At 44.1% G+C, this 20,335-nt stretch overlaps 1 protein-coding gene across 5 annotated transcripts; it reads left to right on the forward strand.

Annotated features, from left to right (window-relative positions):
- Nucleotides 1-295: 295 nt before the first annotated feature.
- Nucleotides 296-19,456, forward strand: tmem250 (transmembrane protein 250). 5 transcript variants are annotated; one of them, XM_085965377.1, is made up of 3 exons: nucleotides 296-413; nucleotides 13,561-13,748; nucleotides 18,812-19,456. In XM_085965377.1, the coding sequence occupies exon 3, from the start codon at nucleotides 18,961-18,963 to the stop codon at nucleotides 19,381-19,383; it is 423 nt and encodes a 140-aa protein (XP_085821503.1). In that variant the 5' UTR covers nucleotides 296-413; nucleotides 13,561-13,748; nucleotides 18,812-18,960; the 3' UTR covers nucleotides 19,384-19,456. The 5 variants fall into 5 exon arrangements, with proteins under 5 accessions (XP_085821503.1, XP_085821504.1, XP_085821505.1 ...); XM_085965378.1 differs by having other exon boundaries at nucleotides 13,570-13,748; XM_085965379.1 differs by lacking the exon at nucleotides 13,561-13,748.
- The last annotated feature ends 879 nt before the right edge of the window (nucleotides 19,457-20,335 follow it).

The following is a 20,335-nucleotide window of genomic DNA, read 5'->3' on the forward strand; positions in this document are numbered from 1 at the left end:
TGTATTATAAAAATGTGTGTGTATATATATATATATATATGACTGTGTGTATATGTGTATTATAAAAATGTATATTTATATATATATATATCTGTGTGTATTATAAAAATGTATATTTATATTTATTATATATATAATGTGTGTGTATATATATATAAATATGTCTGTGTATTAGAAAAATGTGTATATATATATATGTGTATTATAAAAATGTATATTGGTGTATATATGTATGTATATTGATATAAAATGTATATTTGATATATATGTATGTATGTGCGTGCAGTGTGAGGGAGCTGCTCTGTGCTCTGGCTGCTGCTGTTTGGCGACACGCCGTAAGATGTGAGCGGTCGCTGAGGAGACGGGAAGAAGCCTCCTCGGGCCGGCAGAGGCCGCAGTCACTGAGCGACAATGTGAGTAAACCTGGGGGCTGTCGGCCTTCAGGCCTTTCCCCACCACCCCTCGCTGATCGCCTTCCTGCGCTTCACGGTGGGAAAAGACTTGGGGAGGGGGGAATAATTAAACAAACGACGGGTGTTGGGAGTGAAGGGGCGGCCTGGCCCGGCCCGGGGCCTGAGGCTCTTCGAACTCCAAACCCCCTCCACACTCACCCAGGCCTGGCATCTCATCACCTTTTAAAGCATTCGCTGAGTCCACCAGTAAAGAGGAAAAAGGCTCGTTCAGTAAAGCTACACCACGTTTGCGGGGGGTTCATTTAATCTAATTCCACCTCTCCCTCTTTATTTGGAATGTGTTCTTCATATGAAGCACAGAATCAGCCTGACAATTGTTGTGGGGTTTAGTTATTGGGCAGGTCTGCCTATTTTTCCTTTTTGAACATGTCCTTATGGGTTGAGTGGCCTGCTTAATATGGGGATGGGGGAATGTAAGTGCATTTTTTATTTCAATATTATAAAATGGTACCAGTGTGCAATTGTTATTTTTCTTGCCTTTGATGGCAAGTATCGTATTGCTTGTATGTGGTGCCTTTGTGTTGCCAGCCTGTGTATCTCTCCAAGTGTATTGACGGGTGTCCCTTTTTAAAAAAAATAATAATTTTAAAAAATGAGAGTACTGTATGAAGGAATAAGAAACCCTTCTAGGTGGTGTAAAGAAACCTAATGCAGTTGGTTAAGCTGGGACGCTTCATCCCTAATAAGAGACATCGCTGGAAGGATATGATACTAAGTGGGATGAAGAAATTAAACCTGAAAAAACTACTTTCAGGCTAGCAGAAAAAGAGGGTACAGGTTCAAGGATGTGAAGGGTAAATTTAAGACTGTTTAGTTACACAGAGGGTGAGCAGATTTAAGAAAAGACTTATTTTAAGATGGCTGGAACTGCTCGCTACTCCAGGATCATCCTGGGAAATATCTTTTTCAGGTTTCATTTCTTCATCCCACTCAGTATCATATCCTTTCATCCCACTTAGTATCATATCCTTCTAGCGATGTCTCTCTTATTAGGGATGAAGAGTCCCAGTTTAAACAATCCTACTTATAGCACACCCCTCCAATAGCTGGACCCTCCCTCATTACATTCCTTTACGCCACCTCAAAGGGCTGCTTATTCTTCATGCAGTAATCTCATTTTCTTAAAATAATTTTTAAATAGGGACACCGTCAATACACCTGGAGAGATAAAGATAACCCAACTTCTTTTCTCCACTTCCAACTGTCTCCTTAAACCCCTCTTCCCTGCCCTCACCTCCAACAACAGTTGCGAGGAGCTCATGGTCTCAATCTTAGTGACAAATTTGTCCATGTGTTCAGCTGCTTCTGCCGCATTGCTACTATCCCCTTGCCCACCAGCAAGCACAGGGGTGATGGGTGAGCCGGACTTGGTGCAGGTTCGGATACGAGCAGCAGAGTTTTGGATGAGCTAAAGTTTATGGAAGGTGAAAGCTGGGAGGCCAGCCAGGAGCGCATTGGATGGTTGGTCTGATTACACCTCCAGTGAAGCACCTCGGGATGGTTTCCTACGTTCAAGGTGCTATATAAATACAAGTTGTTGTAAAAAACTTGGGTGCTGGAACAAGGAGGCAGTCAGGCGAGTATTCAGAAAAAATGAACTAAATGGACTGAAGGGTGTCCTTTGACCAAACCTATTGTGTAATTTCCCGGGAAATATCTTTTCTTCCTTTTCCTGACACCACCCCTGCAAAAACAAAACTTTTGTCCAAATATATTTGATGTACTTATTATTTATTGAAACGTTGTCTTTCCTAGCTAAATGCACTTCTCTGTTGGGTACATTGAGTACAGTATAAAGTTCCTTGACAGGTTCAATACTGCCGTGATTGTGTTTTATTATTTTCAAACTGTGCTTTCTCATAGAATCACAGAAACTTACAGCACAGAAGGAGGCCATTTGGCCCGTCGTGCCTGTGCTGGCTCTTTGAAAGAGCGATCGTGTTTAGTCCCACATTCCCCGCTTTTTGTCCGTAACCCTGTCAGTTCCTCACCCTCTGGTACCTGTCCAACTCCCTTCTAAAATTATTGATGGAATCAGCTTCCACCACCTGTTCAGATCGAGCGTTCCCGATGTGAAAATATTTTTCCTCATCTCCCCTCTCGATCTTTTTCCAATGATTTTGAATCTCTAACCTCTGGTTATTGACCCACTCACCAGAGGGAATAGCTTTTCTCTCTCTACTCTAACAAAACCTCTCATCACCTCGAAAACCTCTGAGGTCACCTCTTAACCTTGTCTGTTCCAAGAACAATCCGAACTTTTCCAACCTCTCCTCATAACTGAAGTCCCTCATCCCGGGTAACATCCTGGTAAGCCTCCTCTGTACCCTTTCTACGGCCTTTACATCTTTCCTGAAGTGTGGGGCCCAGAATTGTCCCCAATACTCCAGCTGAGGCCTAACCAGTGATTTATAAAGTTCCAGCCTGATCGCTTTGCTTTTATATTCTATTCCTCTATTATAAACCCAAGTAACCCACATGCATTTTTTAACCACCTGACCAACTTGCCCTGCCACCCTTAAGGATTTATGTATATGGACACCAAGGTCTCTCTGCTTATCTACACTTTAAAGTCGTGCCAATTATAGTTTACTGTCTTTCCATATTAGTCCTCCCAAAGTGCATCACTTCACACTTCTCCACATTGAGCTCCATCTGCCATGTTTCTGCCCATTTCACCATCCTGTCTATGTCATCCTGAAGCCTATAACTATCCTCATCATAATCTATTACTTTGACAGGTTTCGTATCATCTGCAAACTTTATAATGCTGCTCCCTACCGAGTCTAGGCCGTCTATAAAAACTGCAAAGAGTAGTGGACCCAAAACTGGACCCTAAACCACCTCCCAGTCTGAAAACATCCATCCCTTTGCTTCCTGTCACTGAGCCAATTTTGAATCCATACCACCACTTTCCCCTCAATTCCATGGGCTTCCATCTTCTTAATAAGCCTCCTGTGTGGCACTTTGTCGAATGCCTTCCCAGAGTCCATTTATACAACCTTCTCTGTCACCTCATCAAAGAATTCAGTCATGTTAGTCAGTCACAATTTGCCTTTAACAAATCCATGCTGGCGCTCCTCGATTAACCCATGCCTTTCCAAATGGAAGTTTATTTTGTCCCTGATGATGGTTTCCAATAACTTCCCCACCACCGACATTAGGCTGACTGGCCGGTAGTTTCCTGGTTTATCCCTCTCCCCTTTCTTGAATAGTGGTATAACATTAGCAACCCTCCAGTCCTCCGGCACTACTCCTGTACCCAATGAGGATTGAAAGATTGTGACTAATGCCTGTGCTATTTCTACCGTTGCATCTTTCAGCAATGCATTCCATCCGGACCAGGTGACTTACCAACTTTCAGTGATGCTAATCTTTTTAGTACATCTTCTCTATCTATTATTATCCTGTCCATAACTTCCCTCTCTTTTAGTGTTGCATTCACCTCATCCACTTCCTTTGTGAAGACAGATGCAAAGTACTCATTTAATACATTAGCCATGTCCTCTGGTTCTACATGAAGATTTCCTTTTGGGTCCTTTAATAGGTCCAACTTTTGCCTCAGCTAACCCCTTAGACTTTTGTATGTTTATAAAATGTTTTAGGGTTCAATTTAATGTTTCATGTTGATCTTTTCTCGTCACCTCTCTTTTCCTCCTGTATTAACATTTTCAATTCCCTCCTGTACTTTCCATAATCTTCCTGGTTATTAACTGAATCTTGCTCCTGACATTTATCATAAACCTCCTTTTTTCTGTTTTATTTTAACTTTTATTTCCTTTGTCATCCAGGGTGCCTTAGCTCTACCTTTTCCCTTCAGAGGAATCTGCCTAGTTTGTACCTGAACTATCTCTTCCCTGAACGCCATCATTGCTCCATTACTGCTTTACCCTGCAATCGCCTTTTCCAATCTACCTGTGCTAGGTCCCTTCTTAAATCATTGAAATGAGCCCTTCCGCAGTTTAGTATGTTTACCTTTGATATTTTCTATTCTCTTTCCATAATTACTTTAAACCAAATGATGTTGTCACTGTTAGCGAGATGATCTCCTACTGTAACACACTTCACTTGCCCTACTTCATTTCCCAGAACCAGATCCAACACTGCTTCCTTCCTTTTTGGACTGGAGGGATATTGCTCCAGAAAGTTCTCCTGTGCACGTATCGGAAATTCTTTCCTTCCCTACCCTTAGCACTGTGTTTTTCCCATATTAGGGTAATTAAAGTCTCCTAATATTACTGCTCTATTTTTGTTACACGCCTTTGAAATTTGCTGACAAATTTGCTCATCTATTTCCTTCTCACTGTTTGGGGCGCTATTTAAAAAAAAAACTCCCAACAATGTAACAGCTCCCCTTCTGTTCCTCAACTCAAGCCAAATAGATTCAGTCCTAGAGCCATCTAGTAAATCCTTTCTATTTAGAACTGTAACATCATCCTTTAATCAATACTGCCACGCCCTCTCTTTTTCCTTCTCTATCATTCCTGAATACTTGGTAACCAGGAATATTAAGAACCCATTCCTGGCCTTGTTTGAGACAGGGCCTCAGTTTAACGTCTCATCCGAAAGACGGACAAGCGCATTCGTCACTGCCAGGTCTCGCCACTGGGAAACGGGGATGGGGGAGGTGCACAGAAGCAGGGGTGTGGCCGAGTGCATAACCCGGACAATTTTCGGCCCCTGCCCGCCTTGGAGCCAGTGAAAAATTGGCACGGTGGACTGTAAGTAACACAATCAGAAATGCATTTATGAAGAATATATTTAATATTTCACTATGCATAAAGCAAAGAGGAAATCTCATGGTGAACATAAGTGCAAAGTGTAAAGGTAATTGGCAAAAGAACCAGAGGCGACATGAGGAAAAACATTTTTACGCAGCAAGTCGTCGTGATTGGAATGCGCTGCCTGAAAGGGCGGTGGAAGCAGATTTAATAGTAACTTTCAAATGAGAATTGGATAAATACTTGAAGGGAGAAAATTGCAGAGCTATGGGGAAAGAGCAGGGGAGTGGGACTAATAGTCTAGCTCTTTCAAAGAGCTGGCACAAACATGATGGGCTGAATGGCCTCCTTCTGTGCGGTCTCATTCTATTCTATTCTATTCTGTGATTCCATGTCTCTGTTAATGCAACCTTGTCATAATCCCATGTAGCAATTTGTGCTCACCAACCTTTATTAGTTGCACTACGGACATTGGTGTACATATAATTTAATATCTCTTTCATCACTTTTGCTATTTTCCTCAATCTGGTCCCTGTAATTTTTGGGATATTTCTAACTTTACTGATGCTGATATCTCTCTGTCCGCTGATCTCATTTCTGCTCCTCTCTGCTATTTTCTGGCTCGTTCCCCGCCACCCCCATCTTTTTCTTTTTCCGTCTCTTCCTGTTTTTCATTTTCACCTGAAAACAGAAGGGAAGCTGCTAACTTGCACAAGAGGTATGGCGAGATTACCTGTGATTCATATTGGAAATAATCTAATTTTGGAAGTGACGACTGACAGCCAGGTTTTATACAGTTAAGACTGCAGTTATACTGCCACTTGTAATGCAATATACTTGCAGCTTATGGTAGTGCTTTTAGCTCTACATTTGCTCCTGCCCCTGCCCCCTCCCAATCTCTGCCAGTCGCACTGACAAGAATCAACAGGGGAGAGTGGTAGTCAGATCAGCAAATATACAGAAGAAAACTCTCGTTTCTAGTTAATGGCCTTCTGTACGGAGATGCAAATCCAGGTACTGTCTTTGCAAAGCAAATCATATTGAGATTAGGGTTCTTTGTTTCTCTACTTTAGTGGCTTGAACTGTAGGTGGTTTGTAGATCCACAGACTATAGGCTGCATACAGTGACACAAGTCCCAGCCACAATGGAGATGATTGGGTAATTCCCCCATCAATTACGCCTGGAGACCGCACTGCTGTAAGTGACTGGGATTGATTTTTACGCACATTGGCCCTGAATTTGCGGTCGGAGGCCTCCCTTGGGGAAATGCCTCCGATCCGCAAATAAAATGCCTGCGTACCTGGTGGTCCGGGAAGTACGGAGACTCGCGGTCCTGGGCCTCTCCGGGTACGCGCAAGCAGAGGCCCTCGTACCCCAGGGGTGCAGGCGGATCGCAAGTGCCCCTGGGATCACGTGCGCTGGCCCAACGAATGAAAGGGGGATCCCCATTCATGCTTCTGGGGATTCCGTATGTATGGAAACCCCATAAGTATAAATGGGAATACCCCAAAAAATACCTCTACACTTGAAATAAATAAAAACACAAATCGCACATTTAAAATGGCATTTAATTAAATATTTTAAACAAAAACTTAATTTTTTGAAAAATAAATTTACCTTTATTGTACAGCTTTTTAAATGTATAAATTGGCCCAGAAATTCGGGTCGAGGGCTTCCCGCGGGTGCAAGCCTCCGACCTGCACTTAGCTAGCGCGCCGGCCGTTGAGCTGTGGGCCCGCATGGGATTCCGATCCTGGGGCTGCTCCAACTGCCGGCGCGCAGTGCTTGCGTATCCCAGGGGCACAGTTAGTTCGAAGCGTCCCCTGGGATCATGTGGGCCATGGAGAGCCAATGGTAGCAGGGAAATGCCCATTCATAAGTTTGACAGGAAGAGCTGTCAAAACTGCCAAAGTGGCAATCTGTGTGTAGAGCCAGATGATGTAGGCGGGGTTTTAAATGAATTTTTTGCATCTGTGTTCACTATGGAGAAAGACGATGTAGACATAGAAATCGGGCAAGGGGACTGTGATATACTTGAACATATTAGCATCGAGAGGGAGGAGGTACTAGCGGTTTTAGCAGGCCAAAAAGTGGATAAATCCCCAGGCCCGGATGAGATGTATCCCAGGCTGCTGAGTGAGGCAAAGGAGGAGATTGCAGGGGCTCTGACACAAATTTTCAGAACCTCTCTGGCCACAGGGGATGTACCAGAGGACTGGAGAACAGCTAACGTAGTACCATTATTCAAGAAGGGTAGCAGGGATAAACCAGGGAATTACAGGCCAGTGAGCCTAACATCTGTGCTAGGGAAATTATTGGAAAAAATTCTGAGGGACAAAATTAGTCTCCACTTGGAGAGGCAAGGATTAATCGGGGACAGTCAGCATGGCTTTGTCAAGGGTAAATCATGTCTGACCAATCTGATTGAATTTTTCGAGGGGGTGACTAGGTGTGTGGATGAGGGAAATGCTGTGGATGTGGTATACATGGACTTCAGTAAGGCTTTTGACAAAGTCCCGCATAGGAGACTGGTCAAGAAGGTAAGAGCCCATGGGATCCAGGGTGCCTTGGCACGTTGGATCCTAAACTGGCTGAGTGGCAGGAGGCAGAGGGTGATGGTCGAAGGTTGCTTTTGTGACTGGAAGCCTGTGTCCAGTGGGGTACCTCAGGGATCGGTGCTGGGTCCCTTGCTGTTTGTGATCTACCTAAATGATTTGGATGAGAATGTAAAAGGTATGATCAGTAAATTCGCAGATGACACGAAAATTGGTGGGGTGGTAAATTGCGAGGAGGAAAGCCTCAGGCTACAGGACGATATAAACGGGTTGGTCAGACGGGCGGAAAAGTGGCAAATGGAATTTAACCCTGAAAAGTGCGAGGTGATGCATTTTGGACGGACAAATAAGGCAAGGGAATACACAATGAGTGGTAGGACCCTAGGAAGTACAGAGGGTCAGAGGGACCTTGGTGTACATGTACATAGATCCCTGAAGGCAGCGGAACAGGTAGATAAGGTGGTTAAAAAGGCATATGGGATACTTGCCTTCATTAGCTGAGGCATAGAATATAAGAGCAGGGAGGTTATGATGGAGCTGTACAAAACGCTGGTAAGGCCACAGCTGGAGTACTATGTGCAGTTCTGGTCGCCTCACTATAGGAAGGATGTGATTGCTTTGGAGAGGGTGCAGAGAAGATTCACCAGGATGTTACCTGGGATGGAGCGCCTCAGCTATGAAGAAAGACTAAACAGGCTGGGGTTGTTTTCCTTGGAGCAAAGAAGGCTGAGGGGGGAACCTGATTGAGGTGTACAAAATGATGAGGGGCATAGATAGGGTAGATAAAGAGGAACTTTTCCCCTTAGTAGGGGGGTCAATAACAAGGGGGCATAGATTCAAGGTAAGGGGCAGGAGGTTTAGAGGGGATTTGAGGAGGAACTTTTTCACCCAGAGGGTGGTTGGAGTCTGGAACTCACTGCCTGAAAGGGTGGTAGAGGCAGGAACCCTCACAACATTCAAGAAGCATTTGGATGAGCACTTGAAATGCCATTGCATACAAGGCTATGGACCAAATGCTGGAAAATGGGATTAGATTGGACAGGGCTTGATGGACGGCGCAGACACGATGGGCCGAAGGGCCTCTTTCTGTGCTGTAAAACTCTATGACTCTATGACTGATAAGCCCCAAAACATCACTAAAACTTCAAATAATTTTTTTTTTTAAATCACATTTTTGAAATAACTATAAATTACATAAAATAACTTTTAAACAATAATTTAAATTTTTGAAAAAATTAATTACATTTTCTAACAGGGCTAAAAATAAACTTACCTTTATAAAGTATTTAAAAATAATAAACCTGTGGAAAAAATGTTTTAATTTTAATTAATTCACCACTTACCTTGTTAAAAGCAGGCCTTGCGACTGCTTTTTACAAGCGCAGCTCCTGGAGACTTACTTTTTTTTTGCAGGTTTCTCCGGATAGGGTAAGTTCCAGGCGTACGTGCTGCCTCTCCGGCGCACACGTTCGACCTGTGAACCCCTTCCTTTAAGGGAACGGAAGTTCAGGTTTCTCACGCATGCGCAGTGCATGCACAAAACCGGCACTTTCGTTGGGCCTACGCGTGAGTACCCAGCGCATGCTCACCCGTGGAGACCCGAATTTCTGGGCCTATATTGATATTTTATTTTTCTGTTTTTTAAACCTCTTATGCTGGTAACAGCAGGCCTTGCGCCTGCTTTTACCAGGTGTAAGAATTTCACGGGTATTCGCTGGGCAGAAGTTGGGCAACTCTCCACCCGCGAATGCCCTTTCCCGGGGATGCGGATGATCGCAAGTTCCGGGTTTTAGCACTTGCGGGCGCACCTCGTACGCACCTGTAGGTGCGGCTCATAATTTGTATTATGTAACTATCCTCCACTCACTGCATTTTGCTGGAGAAATCACCCTGCTTTTATCGGGAGACATTGCTGTAGGTTTGATGTTGAGTTCTGTTTGCCGTAGTTCATTTGACTCTTTTTAAATAGGCTCTGTAGACGGTTTGCTGTAGTGTGCTGTTTAAATAGACTCTGTTTGCTGAGTTTATAGACTTTGTTTACTGTAAAATACACTGCTGTGAGTCCTGCCGTAAGTCCCTCCCTGCCTCCAACTCATTGGCTGATCTACAGCGTGTCTATTGACATCACTATAATATATGTTCAAGGCAGTGATACTGATGCACTTACGACTTCATTTACACAACAACTGTAGTACCGCTGCAAAGTGGTTTCACTTCACATGTACGCTAAGAAAGTGTAGTGTAAATGCAGAGTCAGGGCTGGACTTGACTCCGGAACAAGATGGTGTGAGAATGTCTGGGGATAGCCTTACTGCTTGGGTTTGATACAGCACTGATAGACTCCATGCCCCTAGGCACCTTTTTTAAACTTGACTCGAGTTGATTTAAATATTTTAGAGACAGATGCTCCAGCCTGCTTTTTATAAACATTGAAATTTTAACCCTGTTTCATTAGAGACAGTAAAAAAGGTACAAACATGATTCTAGGTTTGGATCATTAAGAGGCTGAGCCTAAACTCATTGTAAATCAGATTAAAGGGGATATAAATGTACATTCTTAAGATAATGAAGGGAGATGATATGGCGAAGTTTTCTGCAAAACCAGAATAGGATTGGATACCTGAGGATAAGACTATTACTAAAGAAACCATGAGCTTAACTTAAAGGAGTACTGTTTAATTCAAGTATTACCCAATTCTATAAAAATAGGAATTTTTATTATTTGGAAAATGCCAAATCTTTAACCTTCGATTAAAGCGCTCTGTCTTATTCGTTTCTTAACTGTGTGAAATGTACCTTCAACCTTTTATTTTGGAGGATTAGCTGTGTGTTTTACACAGTTACTCTAGTCATAGCTCTTGTAGATCGGCCTGTTTGTGGTGATCCCATTGTACTTGTAAGCGCGTAACTGTTGCACCTGCTGGCTGAAGCCCACTGCCATAGAAACATAGAACAGTAGGAGTAGGCCATTCGGTAGGCACACTTCATAAACGATGGAGCATCTTTTAAATGCAAGCTATTTTTGTTTTCCAGAGTCCGATTCGTTTTCCCCATCAGGAGTGCCAATGAAGGCATGCTGGATCTTTTACAGGGGATATTTTCTTAAGCACTGTGTCATTCCTCAGTTGTAGCGCTCTAACCTCTTGGCCAGATGATCATAGGTTCAAGCCCCACTCCGGGACCTGAGCACATAATCTAGGCTGACACTTCGCTGCAGTATGGAGAGTGCTGCATTGTTAGAGGTGCCGTCTGTTGGATGATTCATGAAACTGAGGCCCTGTCAGCATGCTCAGGTGGACATAGAAGATCCCATGGAACCACTCGGGAGAGATCCCTTGGTGTTCTGGACAATCTTTATCCCTCGACCAGCATTATCTGGTCATTCATCCAATTGCTGTTTGTGGGACCTTGGTAGGTACCAATTGGCTGCCACAGCAATAGTGATATGGTACAATTCAAAAGTTATTGGTTTGCTGTGAAGCACTTTGTCATGCTCTGAAAATATGAAAGATGTTATATAAATGCAAGTCTTTCCTTTTATTCCTACAGCATCTTACAATGGATAATGGAACACATTTAGTGGGATAAGTTGCTTGCCATATAGAGTACTCCTAGTAGGAAACGCTTCTTGTAATAAGAGAGCAAAAATGAATCAGAATTGTGTTATTTGAGTCGAGCCTATTCCTACCATTTTTATTCTGCAAAGAAGTTTTGCATTTGCATGTTTTGTTAGCTCTGATGCTACCCCCTACCCTGCAGACGCTGTGATATAGAAGTGACTGTTTATGCTTGATCACCGGAAAGATGCCAGTGCTTGGGAAAGCATCATTTCATAATTGTACTTGGCACTCTTTCTTTAATACCAGTAGCACAATTTCCATTTTCTGTCAGTTTTAGAATGTGGAGTTTGTGTGCAGAGAGGTGTCAGATTCAGAAGAAAATAAAAGCTCCTATTTTAGTTTTTCTTCCAAAGCCTTTGCGTTGTCTCCTAAACTTGGTAGATTAGTTGAGAGAGGTTGGCTAGTGAAGTAGGCAGTGATCTTCTAAATTATGTCATATTGTTGGGGCCGAGTAGAGGGAAGGGTCTTGGAACCTCCAGACACAACTATTCCAATGCTCTCCTGGCCCGCTCATTCATTACCTCTTTGCTCTCTGACCTACATTGGCTCCCGGTCTACCAACGTCGTGAATTTTAAATTCTCATTCTTGTGTTCAAATCGACCCACGGCCTCACCTCTCCCTTCTCTGTAACCTCCTCTAACCCTACAACCCTCCGAGAACTCTGCATTCCTCCAACTCTGGCCTCTGATGCACCCCCCCAACCCATTCGCCTTCAGTCATCTGGGCCCTAAGCTTGGAATTTCCTTCCTAAACCTCTCTGCTGCTCCACCCCTCTCTCCTCCTTTAAGACGCTCCTTAAAACCCATTTCTTACCCTCCTAGCATCATCTTCTTTGGCTCAGTGTCAATTTTCGTCCGATTACACTCCTGTGAAGCACTTACACAAGTAAGATTTGTTTCCTATCCTAAAGGCACTACATAAATGCAAGTTGTTGGTTACTCTGCATCTGGCCATGCTCTAGTTTACCTGGCTGCAATTTGATGCAGGCACTAGTTGCTAGAAATGAAGAGTGCTCATTAACACAGCAGTGGCCTTCAAGAGAACAAAATCTGTTCAAAGATGTTGAATGCCACATCAGATAAGTGAAATGTGAACCAATCTGTCCTAATATGATATTACTGCCTGCTTGCAATGTGGTCGTGCGTGGTGTTACAGAACCCTCACAAATGGGTTATGAATTTACTTCTTGCTGTTCTACTTGTGCTAATTAAGGTGAGTGATGTTAGTGCTGGAGAATGGAAAACTTTTCTTCTTAAGGCACCTAGCATCAGCGTCAAATATTTCCAGGTTGAGGTAGCGCATTTAGGTGCAGAGTAAAGCTCTCTCTGCTCTGCATCAATAATGTGGCCTCAACTCCAACTTCAGAACAGCATCTCCCATTGCCACTGCGCCTCTGTGCCATTTTTCTGGTCGCTCTGAGTGGGATTGCCAATTTAGTGGTGTTAAGGCCAATTTTGTACTAATTTGAGCATATACACTCTGGAAACTGGATTGCGACTGCCCAAACTTGTTTCACACCGTGTCAGAACGCGTTTTTATCCCATCAGACTGACCTGGATTCAGACTGGGGTCCTAGAAAGGCCAGTGCCTAACCCACCCAGTCCCATATCCCAAATCTCCACTTTCCATGTGCACCATAGGAATACTATTTATGACTGATCGCTTTCCTGCAAAGCAGAATGTCTGCTGTGTAACAGAGATTATGGCCGCGATTTTATCAATGGAGGCGGGTTGGGTGCGGGTCAGGTGGTTTCCGGCTTCCAGTCCCACTCCCAACTGCATCCGGCCCACAGACGTGATTTTCCCTTGATTGACCTTGTTAAGCCCGCCAATTAAAAGGAAGCCAGTCAGATAAAGTCATTTGATGACGCGTCATCTGCCGGTTTTCTTAAAGGGACTGTGCACAATTTTTTTTTGACAGCTGATTTCTCAGTGTTTGACAGCATTGAGATGCTGCAAACATTGACAATCACTGTACAAAGGTGACCTCTTGCACCCAGGCTCTCCAATGACTTCCTCCATAGGCTGGAATAGATGGCAGCTGCAGGTGAGTTGACAGAAGCAATCTGTCACTGGTGAGAGAGGTTCTCCCAATGAGGTGGCACTGGACATGGATTTCAAAACTTGTAACCTAAAGAAATGTGTCAATGTATTAAAAATGCATTTCCCAATATTTTCTTACCTCTGAGACTCACCAGTGCAACATTGGATCCTTCACACCACTTCTGCAGCTGTCGTCAATCCAGCAACATTACAGCAGACTCACAGCACGTCACACTTACCTGGCGTGGTGTCCGGACGTCGGGAAGCCCGAGCCAGAAGCGGCAAAATTCAAAAAGAGCCCGTCAACTACTAGCAACTACCCGTTAATAGGCAGGTAATTGCCTTTTAATCCTCTTCCTGTCGCTAGGTGTCGGGTCCATGCGCAATTCGGGGACCCGACACTAGGGAAAATTGTTTGGAGGCGGGTTGACGGCTGGATCGCAACCCGCCATCAATCAAAACGATTTTAACCTTTGACCCGCCTCCAAACCCGGCCACTGAACGCCGGCAAACTCCAGCCCTATGTGTTGAACACAGATCCACCAGAACATTTTAATGAGTGGAAAGTTCAAGAGTAATCTGAGAGGCATGGCTAATCAGGAAAAAAATGCACTTCAAAACAAAAGGAACATTGACTAAAATTATACCATCCGATGGCCAGTTGGTTTTTTCAAACATAATGTGAGCTTCGCAGTCCATCCACATTTAAACCTCATTGACCTTCACCATATTGTTACTGTTCCTTCGCCAAGCACATGTTCATTTCATTTACAAGTAAGAAAAGTGTGATTAGTGCACCCCCTGCTCAAGAGTCAACATTCAGGCTATTGTGAGACTGGAGTCATACTGCTAACTCTACAGTGCTTTTTGGTTTGGGAAAATGGACATGGGAGCTGTTAAATTAGCTGGTGTGAAACCCAAGTGGTGAGACACTACCTCCTGAAGTTGGTTCTGCACCTTTTGGCTGACTTCGCAATCAAACTAGACTGTACAGTTTGCTCTAGTGTGAAGCCAAAGTAGTTTTACACCAATGCAAGATATGTATGACAGTTGGCCAGCAGATAAAGCTGGTGCTTTGTTATTGTGTGGCATCCTGCGACTAGCCTTAATTTTTCTATTTTATCATGATGAACATGATTTTTTTTAAATGACATTTTTCTTGGGTATTTTCTTTTAATTCCCATCTTGCGTTCCTTCCAAGGTGGTAGAAGCTGAATCTTAAGTCCTGGGATCAGTTGTTGTGTATTGGCAGCACTATTGTATTGGGTGTGGCTTGGCATGGAGCCACAGCTAATACAGCACGCTCCAACTGATCCCGTGCTCAAGCTTAAGTTTCTACGATGTTAGAAGGCACAATTTTTAACAAGCAAATCCGTCGATAATGGGAGCTTAAAAGAACAGCAAATTCTCCTCGGAGTCATCATGCCAGCTTTTTGTTGGGGCAGGATTGCGTTTTAACAGCAATGAGCTGTTCTTGCATTTGGTCTGCTTTTTATGGGCAATTGTCTCATCGCTTTTTTGTAGGAAGTTTTTTGTGACTAATCATTGGCCCTTGCCTAAAATGGCCCCTGATGCGACATTTCTGGAATCTGTGTTTGGTCTCTGTCTGGAGAAATTCAATTCCAAAATGTACTGATTCTCCTCTGCTTTTCGCAACATTGCCCTGGTAAAATGTGGTCACCTCCAATTGATGGCCGCTCAGTGGTTTTTCCTACCACGTTGTCGCTTTTAACCAGCCTTTCAGTCCTGATTTCATGCTCCAGAACCTCTGAATCTGTTGTCTGTAGCCTTGGTGATTACGTGGCGAGCTGGACTCGCAAAATAATCACTGCATTTGGGTAGGGTAATAGCTGGTGAGAGCAGTGCCTTTTTGGCAGCTCTGTGATCCCGGTGCGAGCAACCAATATTATTGGTCCAATCTTGGAAATTCCACTTTACACAGATTATCAGCCTGGGAGGAAGTATTGACCTGGGCGGTAAGTATAATAACGGCATAAAATTTGGTTAGATCTGTGCAAGTAAATAGGACTAATAATGTGTGACCATGTTAAGTATCCAAATCAGATGTTCTTCAAGACCTGTGCTATTGAATTGAATATATATGAACTATCTACTACAAAAATATTTTTTACACTTTCGTTCATTGTTATGGTCAGTTTTATTACTTGGACCCTTTCCAACTTTTAAAAGTTGACCTCTAAAAGATTTGAGGTCATGATTTCAGGATAGCTTCCAATTCGCCTTCAGTCATCTTCCTCCTGACTTTTCTCCCAATCCCTGTGCAGCATCCAGCTTCCTCCCCCTCTGACTTTGAAGCACATGGGCTGTTAGCTGTGTTCTAAGACTGCTATTTAAGTGTAAGTTGTTACTAATCTGGGACATTTTCTGGTCCTCCTAATCCCGACTACTCGGTTGTCCTCTTACCTGCTCTAGACAACATTGGTGATGTCCTGCACTCGGAGCCTTGGCCCATCGCCTAGGTTTCCCTTTTTCTTTTTAAATAAAAGTTACCAGGAGAGAATCACAAAGTGAACAGCAAGAATAGAAATGGTGAAACCAGGAGCACAACTAAGGGAAGGATTCAAAAAGTCACTGACGTAAGAAAACTACTAGGCACTTGGTCCAAGCGTTAAACAAAGTTTTAATCAACTGTTTTACAACATGGAGGTCTAGTTGTGTCCTTCACTGGTTCCTGTTAAGAATGTCCTGCGCAAGCTGGGCCCGTGCCCGAGTATTTATACTCTCCCTGGACAGCGCCACCTGCAGGCCGCTCGGTATTATTTCATAAGTCTTTCTTTCATGAATGACTGATTCGTGTTACAGGAAACTTTCTGATATCTGGCACTGACGGGACCAAGCTGGTGCCGTACCATCAAAAGTGCTGGACATACCAGCATAATGTTGAAACATACGGAACTGAAAAGCTCCGTATGAATCAACAAACCCTGTTGCTTAGCAACAGCTTCAAAACAGTCGGCTGCAGCTGCAAGCGTCTCTAGCTGAAGCTGTTGCTATAGCTACAGACCTTGCAGTGCCTGACTGGGGGGAAAAAAAGCAACGAGAACTAAAAAAACATATAGAAAATGGCTCCTGATTTTTGCCGTTAGATCGAATATTCTGGACATATAACCTCCGGATAAACCAAAGTTTCCTGTAGTTACATTTAATAAAACTTTGTGAAACCAGAATTATACATCACTTTACAAATTATTCCAATATTAGAAATAGAAGCAAATAGGACAAAAATTGTAAAATTTCAGTAAAAAGATACAGGAGCCCCACTGGCCGATCGATAGCCTCTCTTGGGTATTGGGTGAACGGACAGCTCCCCTACTTCCTCTTTTCCCCCACCCCCACCTCCAGCAGGCCTTTCTGCTTCTCGGGGATGGATGAATTAGCCATGGGTTTAGGGTGTTCACCTGCATTCTGGCCACGCCCCTTCCCTACCTCTGTAATCTCCAGCCCCACAACCCTCTGAGATATCTACACATCCTCAAATGCTGGCCTCTTCAGCATCCCTGACTTTAATCACTCAGCCATTGGTGGCCGGGCCTTCAGCTGCCAAGGTCCTAAGCTCTGGAATTCCCTTCCTTAAACCCCTCCACCTCTCTTACCATCATAGAATGGTTGCAGCACAGAAGGAGGCCATTCGGCCCGTCGAGCCCGTGCCGGCTCCCTGCAAGAGCACTTCAGCTAGTCTCATTCCCCCCCGCCCTTTCCCCGTAGCCCTGCAATTTTTTTTCCTTCAGGTACTTAGCATTCCAGATCCTAACCACTCGCTGCGTATAAAAGTTTTTCCTCATGTCGCCTTTGATTCTTTCACCAATCACCTTAAATCTGTCTCCTCTGGTTCTCGACCCTTCCACCAACGGGAACAGTTTCTCTCTATCTACTCTGTCCAGACCCCTCATGATTTTGAACACCTCTATCAAATCTCCTCTCAACCTTTAAGACGCTCCTTAGAACCTACCTCTTTGACCAAGCTTTTGGTCACCTGCCCTAATATCTCCTTGTGTGGCTCGGTGTCAAATTTTGTTTTATAACGCTCCTGTGAGGCGCCTTGGGACTTTTTACTACGTTAAAGTAAATGCGCTCTATAACTGCAAGTTGGTGTTGTGTACCCTCCACCCCCCCCCCCCCCCCACGACCTTTCTGAATGATTGCTTTCAAATTGATTGTCACGTTCTAAAAGAGCCCAGCTGTACTAACCTATGAATAAACCAGGGAATAAAATAAAATCTAATTGAAACCAGGGAATAAAATAAAATCTAATTGAAACCAATTGCTGCAGAAAAACACACCCGCTGATGCAAGGGGCAACGGGGAGAGGTCACGATTGGGTCGAATGAGCATCCGCTGATGTGAAACTACAGTTAAAGCATTAAAGAGGAAGTTTAACCTCCAGAACCCCCTTTAAAAATCAGCTAGTTGGAAAGAATAATCCCAATTTTTTTTTTGTTAAACAGTGGGTTGTGATAGCGTCATCAGAGGTATTGACTTGTACGGGTTATTGAGCCCAACTGTTGGGGAACCAAATGAACCAAGTGTAGGGAGAGTTAAAATCTCAAGACAATGTAGCATTAGCATTAACTGTGACTAGTAACTCTGGTCCCTCACTTTATGAAATACAGTTACCTTTACAAGCCAATGGCCACTTTCATGACATCAGACTCTAATTTTTGTTCTCCTTGGAGCAGAGAAGGCTAAGTGGAGATTTGTTAGCAGTGTTTAAAATCATGAAGGGTTTAGATAGAGTAAATAAAGAGAAACTGTTTCCAATGGCTGCAGGATCGATAACCAGAGGGCACAGATTTAAGGTGATTGGCAAAAGAGCCAGAAAAGACATGAGGAAAAACTTTTTTATGCAGCGTGTGGTTAGGATTTGGAATGCACTGCCTGATAGGGCGGTGGATACAGATTCAATAGTAGCCTTCAAAAGGGAATTGGATAAACACTTGAAGGAGAAAAAATTGCAGGGATACGGGGAAAGAGCAGGGGAGTGGGACTAACTGGATTGCTCTTCGAAAGAGCTGGCGCAGACTCAATGGGCCGAATGGCCTCCTTCTCTGCTGTACTATTCTGATTTGCTTTGATACAATTCTCGCTGCGATACAATTTCACAGGACTGGCAAAAAAAGATGAAGTGGGGTGGGGGGGTGGGGAAGTGTACAGGAAGAGTCTGATCGTGACCTGGGAATGTTGCACCTATACGCAAAGAATTCCCTTGTGTGCATGAGGACTGAAGTTCTGCCACTGTCCATTATTTATGCCCAAGCACAAGTCCGCATCTTTAGGAGCAGAGGGGAGAATGGTGGAAAACCAGTGGTAGAATTTAAGAATGCTCCTGTGCTTCTGTTAGTTTCCTGATGCGATTAATCTTTTGCTTTTCTCTTGCAGGAATAATCTTCAGAAGATCATAGACAGCTGATGAGCAGGAAACAGTGGGGAGCTGTCGACCAGTGACAGACGATGATTTGTTTGCTGTTAGCAAAGTCACTTTTCCTGGGGCTCCAATCACCGAGGGGACATTGCAGCAAGCTGCCTTGATGATGCCTATAATCCCAATCCCCCGTCGGGTGCGTTCCTTCCACGGCCCCCACACGACCTGTCTGCACTCGGCATGCGGCCCCGTACGGACGACGCACCTTGTCCGGACCAAGTACAACAACTTCGACCTTTACTTGAAATCGCGCTGGATGTATGGCTTCGTCCGCTTCCTGCTGTATTTCAGCTGCAGCCTCTTTACGTCCATACTCTGGGTGGCACTGTCCATCCTCTTCTGTATCCAGTACTTCTCTATACGCCTGTCCCTGCGCTTTCAGTACAAGCTCTCCATAGTGCTCCTGCTGCTGGGGCGCAGGCGTGTTGACTTTAATACAATCAATGAACTCTTTATCTATGGGATCCATGTGACCATGCTGCTAGTTGGAGGACTGGGCTGGTGTTTTATGGTGTTTGTTGATATGTAAATAAGAGTGCATGTGAAAAGAAGCAGTTTTGTGCATTACAATGTAAAGTATATTGTTTACAATCCTACAAAAAGATTTATTTCATTTTTTTTTTAAACTTACTAACTTAAAATATATAAACCAAGGCAACGTTCCCACTCGCCCACGCAGCTGTCTGGCAGTCCCACGCAGCTGTCTGACGGTCCCGCGCAGCTGTCTGGCGGTCCCGCGCAGCTGTCTGGCGGTCCCGCGCAGCCCGGGATCGGCTTTTCAAATGGGAGAGTTGCGTGAAATTTTGAATGGCCCGCACAGCCCATTAAAGGGACCGCGCACCCAAAAAAAATTAGGGGAAACGTTGAACTAAGGATTGTCCTCTCACTCACTTCTCTTTTACGCCCCCCGCCCCTCCCCCCCCAGCCCATGGTATCTTAGCCTCACTTCAATATAGCATTACCCACTATAGACCTCAACAGTGGCTCAGCCTAGTCTGGAATTGAGCTACACAGACTAGAACGGTGTCCAATATCCCCGGTCTGTACTAAGTTACCTGATCTTAATGTAGGGCTGCTACAATTGCCCTTGATGACCCACGGCTAGGAAAGGGGAGAAAAATAACCAGCCAGTGTTTGTCTCCCAACTTGATTGCTATCCAGTGACTCCTGGAAAATATGTGCGTATGGATGTTGGGTGAGGACAGAATCGGGTGTGATGCTCTCCATGTTCAAATAGGCTGCTGACACCCGTGGTACAGACTTATGCATGAAGAATCGCCACTGGAAGCTGTGTGATGCCTGTGGAACCGTACAGCAAGAAGTTCATAAGAAATAAGAGCAGGAGTAGGCCATTTGGCCCTTCGAGCCTGCTCCACCATTCAATATCATGGCTGATCTTCTACCTTAACTTCACTTTCCTGCACTATCCCCATATTCCATGATTCCCTTAATATTCAAAAAATCTGTCGATATCTGTCTTG

This window comes from Somniosus microcephalus, chromosome 23 (assembly GCF_052327205.1).
Source record: "Somniosus microcephalus isolate GS21.2 chromosome 23, FLI_Smic_1.0, whole genome shotgun sequence".
Taxonomy (NCBI): Eukaryota; Metazoa; Chordata; class Chondrichthyes; order Squaliformes; family Somniosidae; genus Somniosus; species Somniosus microcephalus.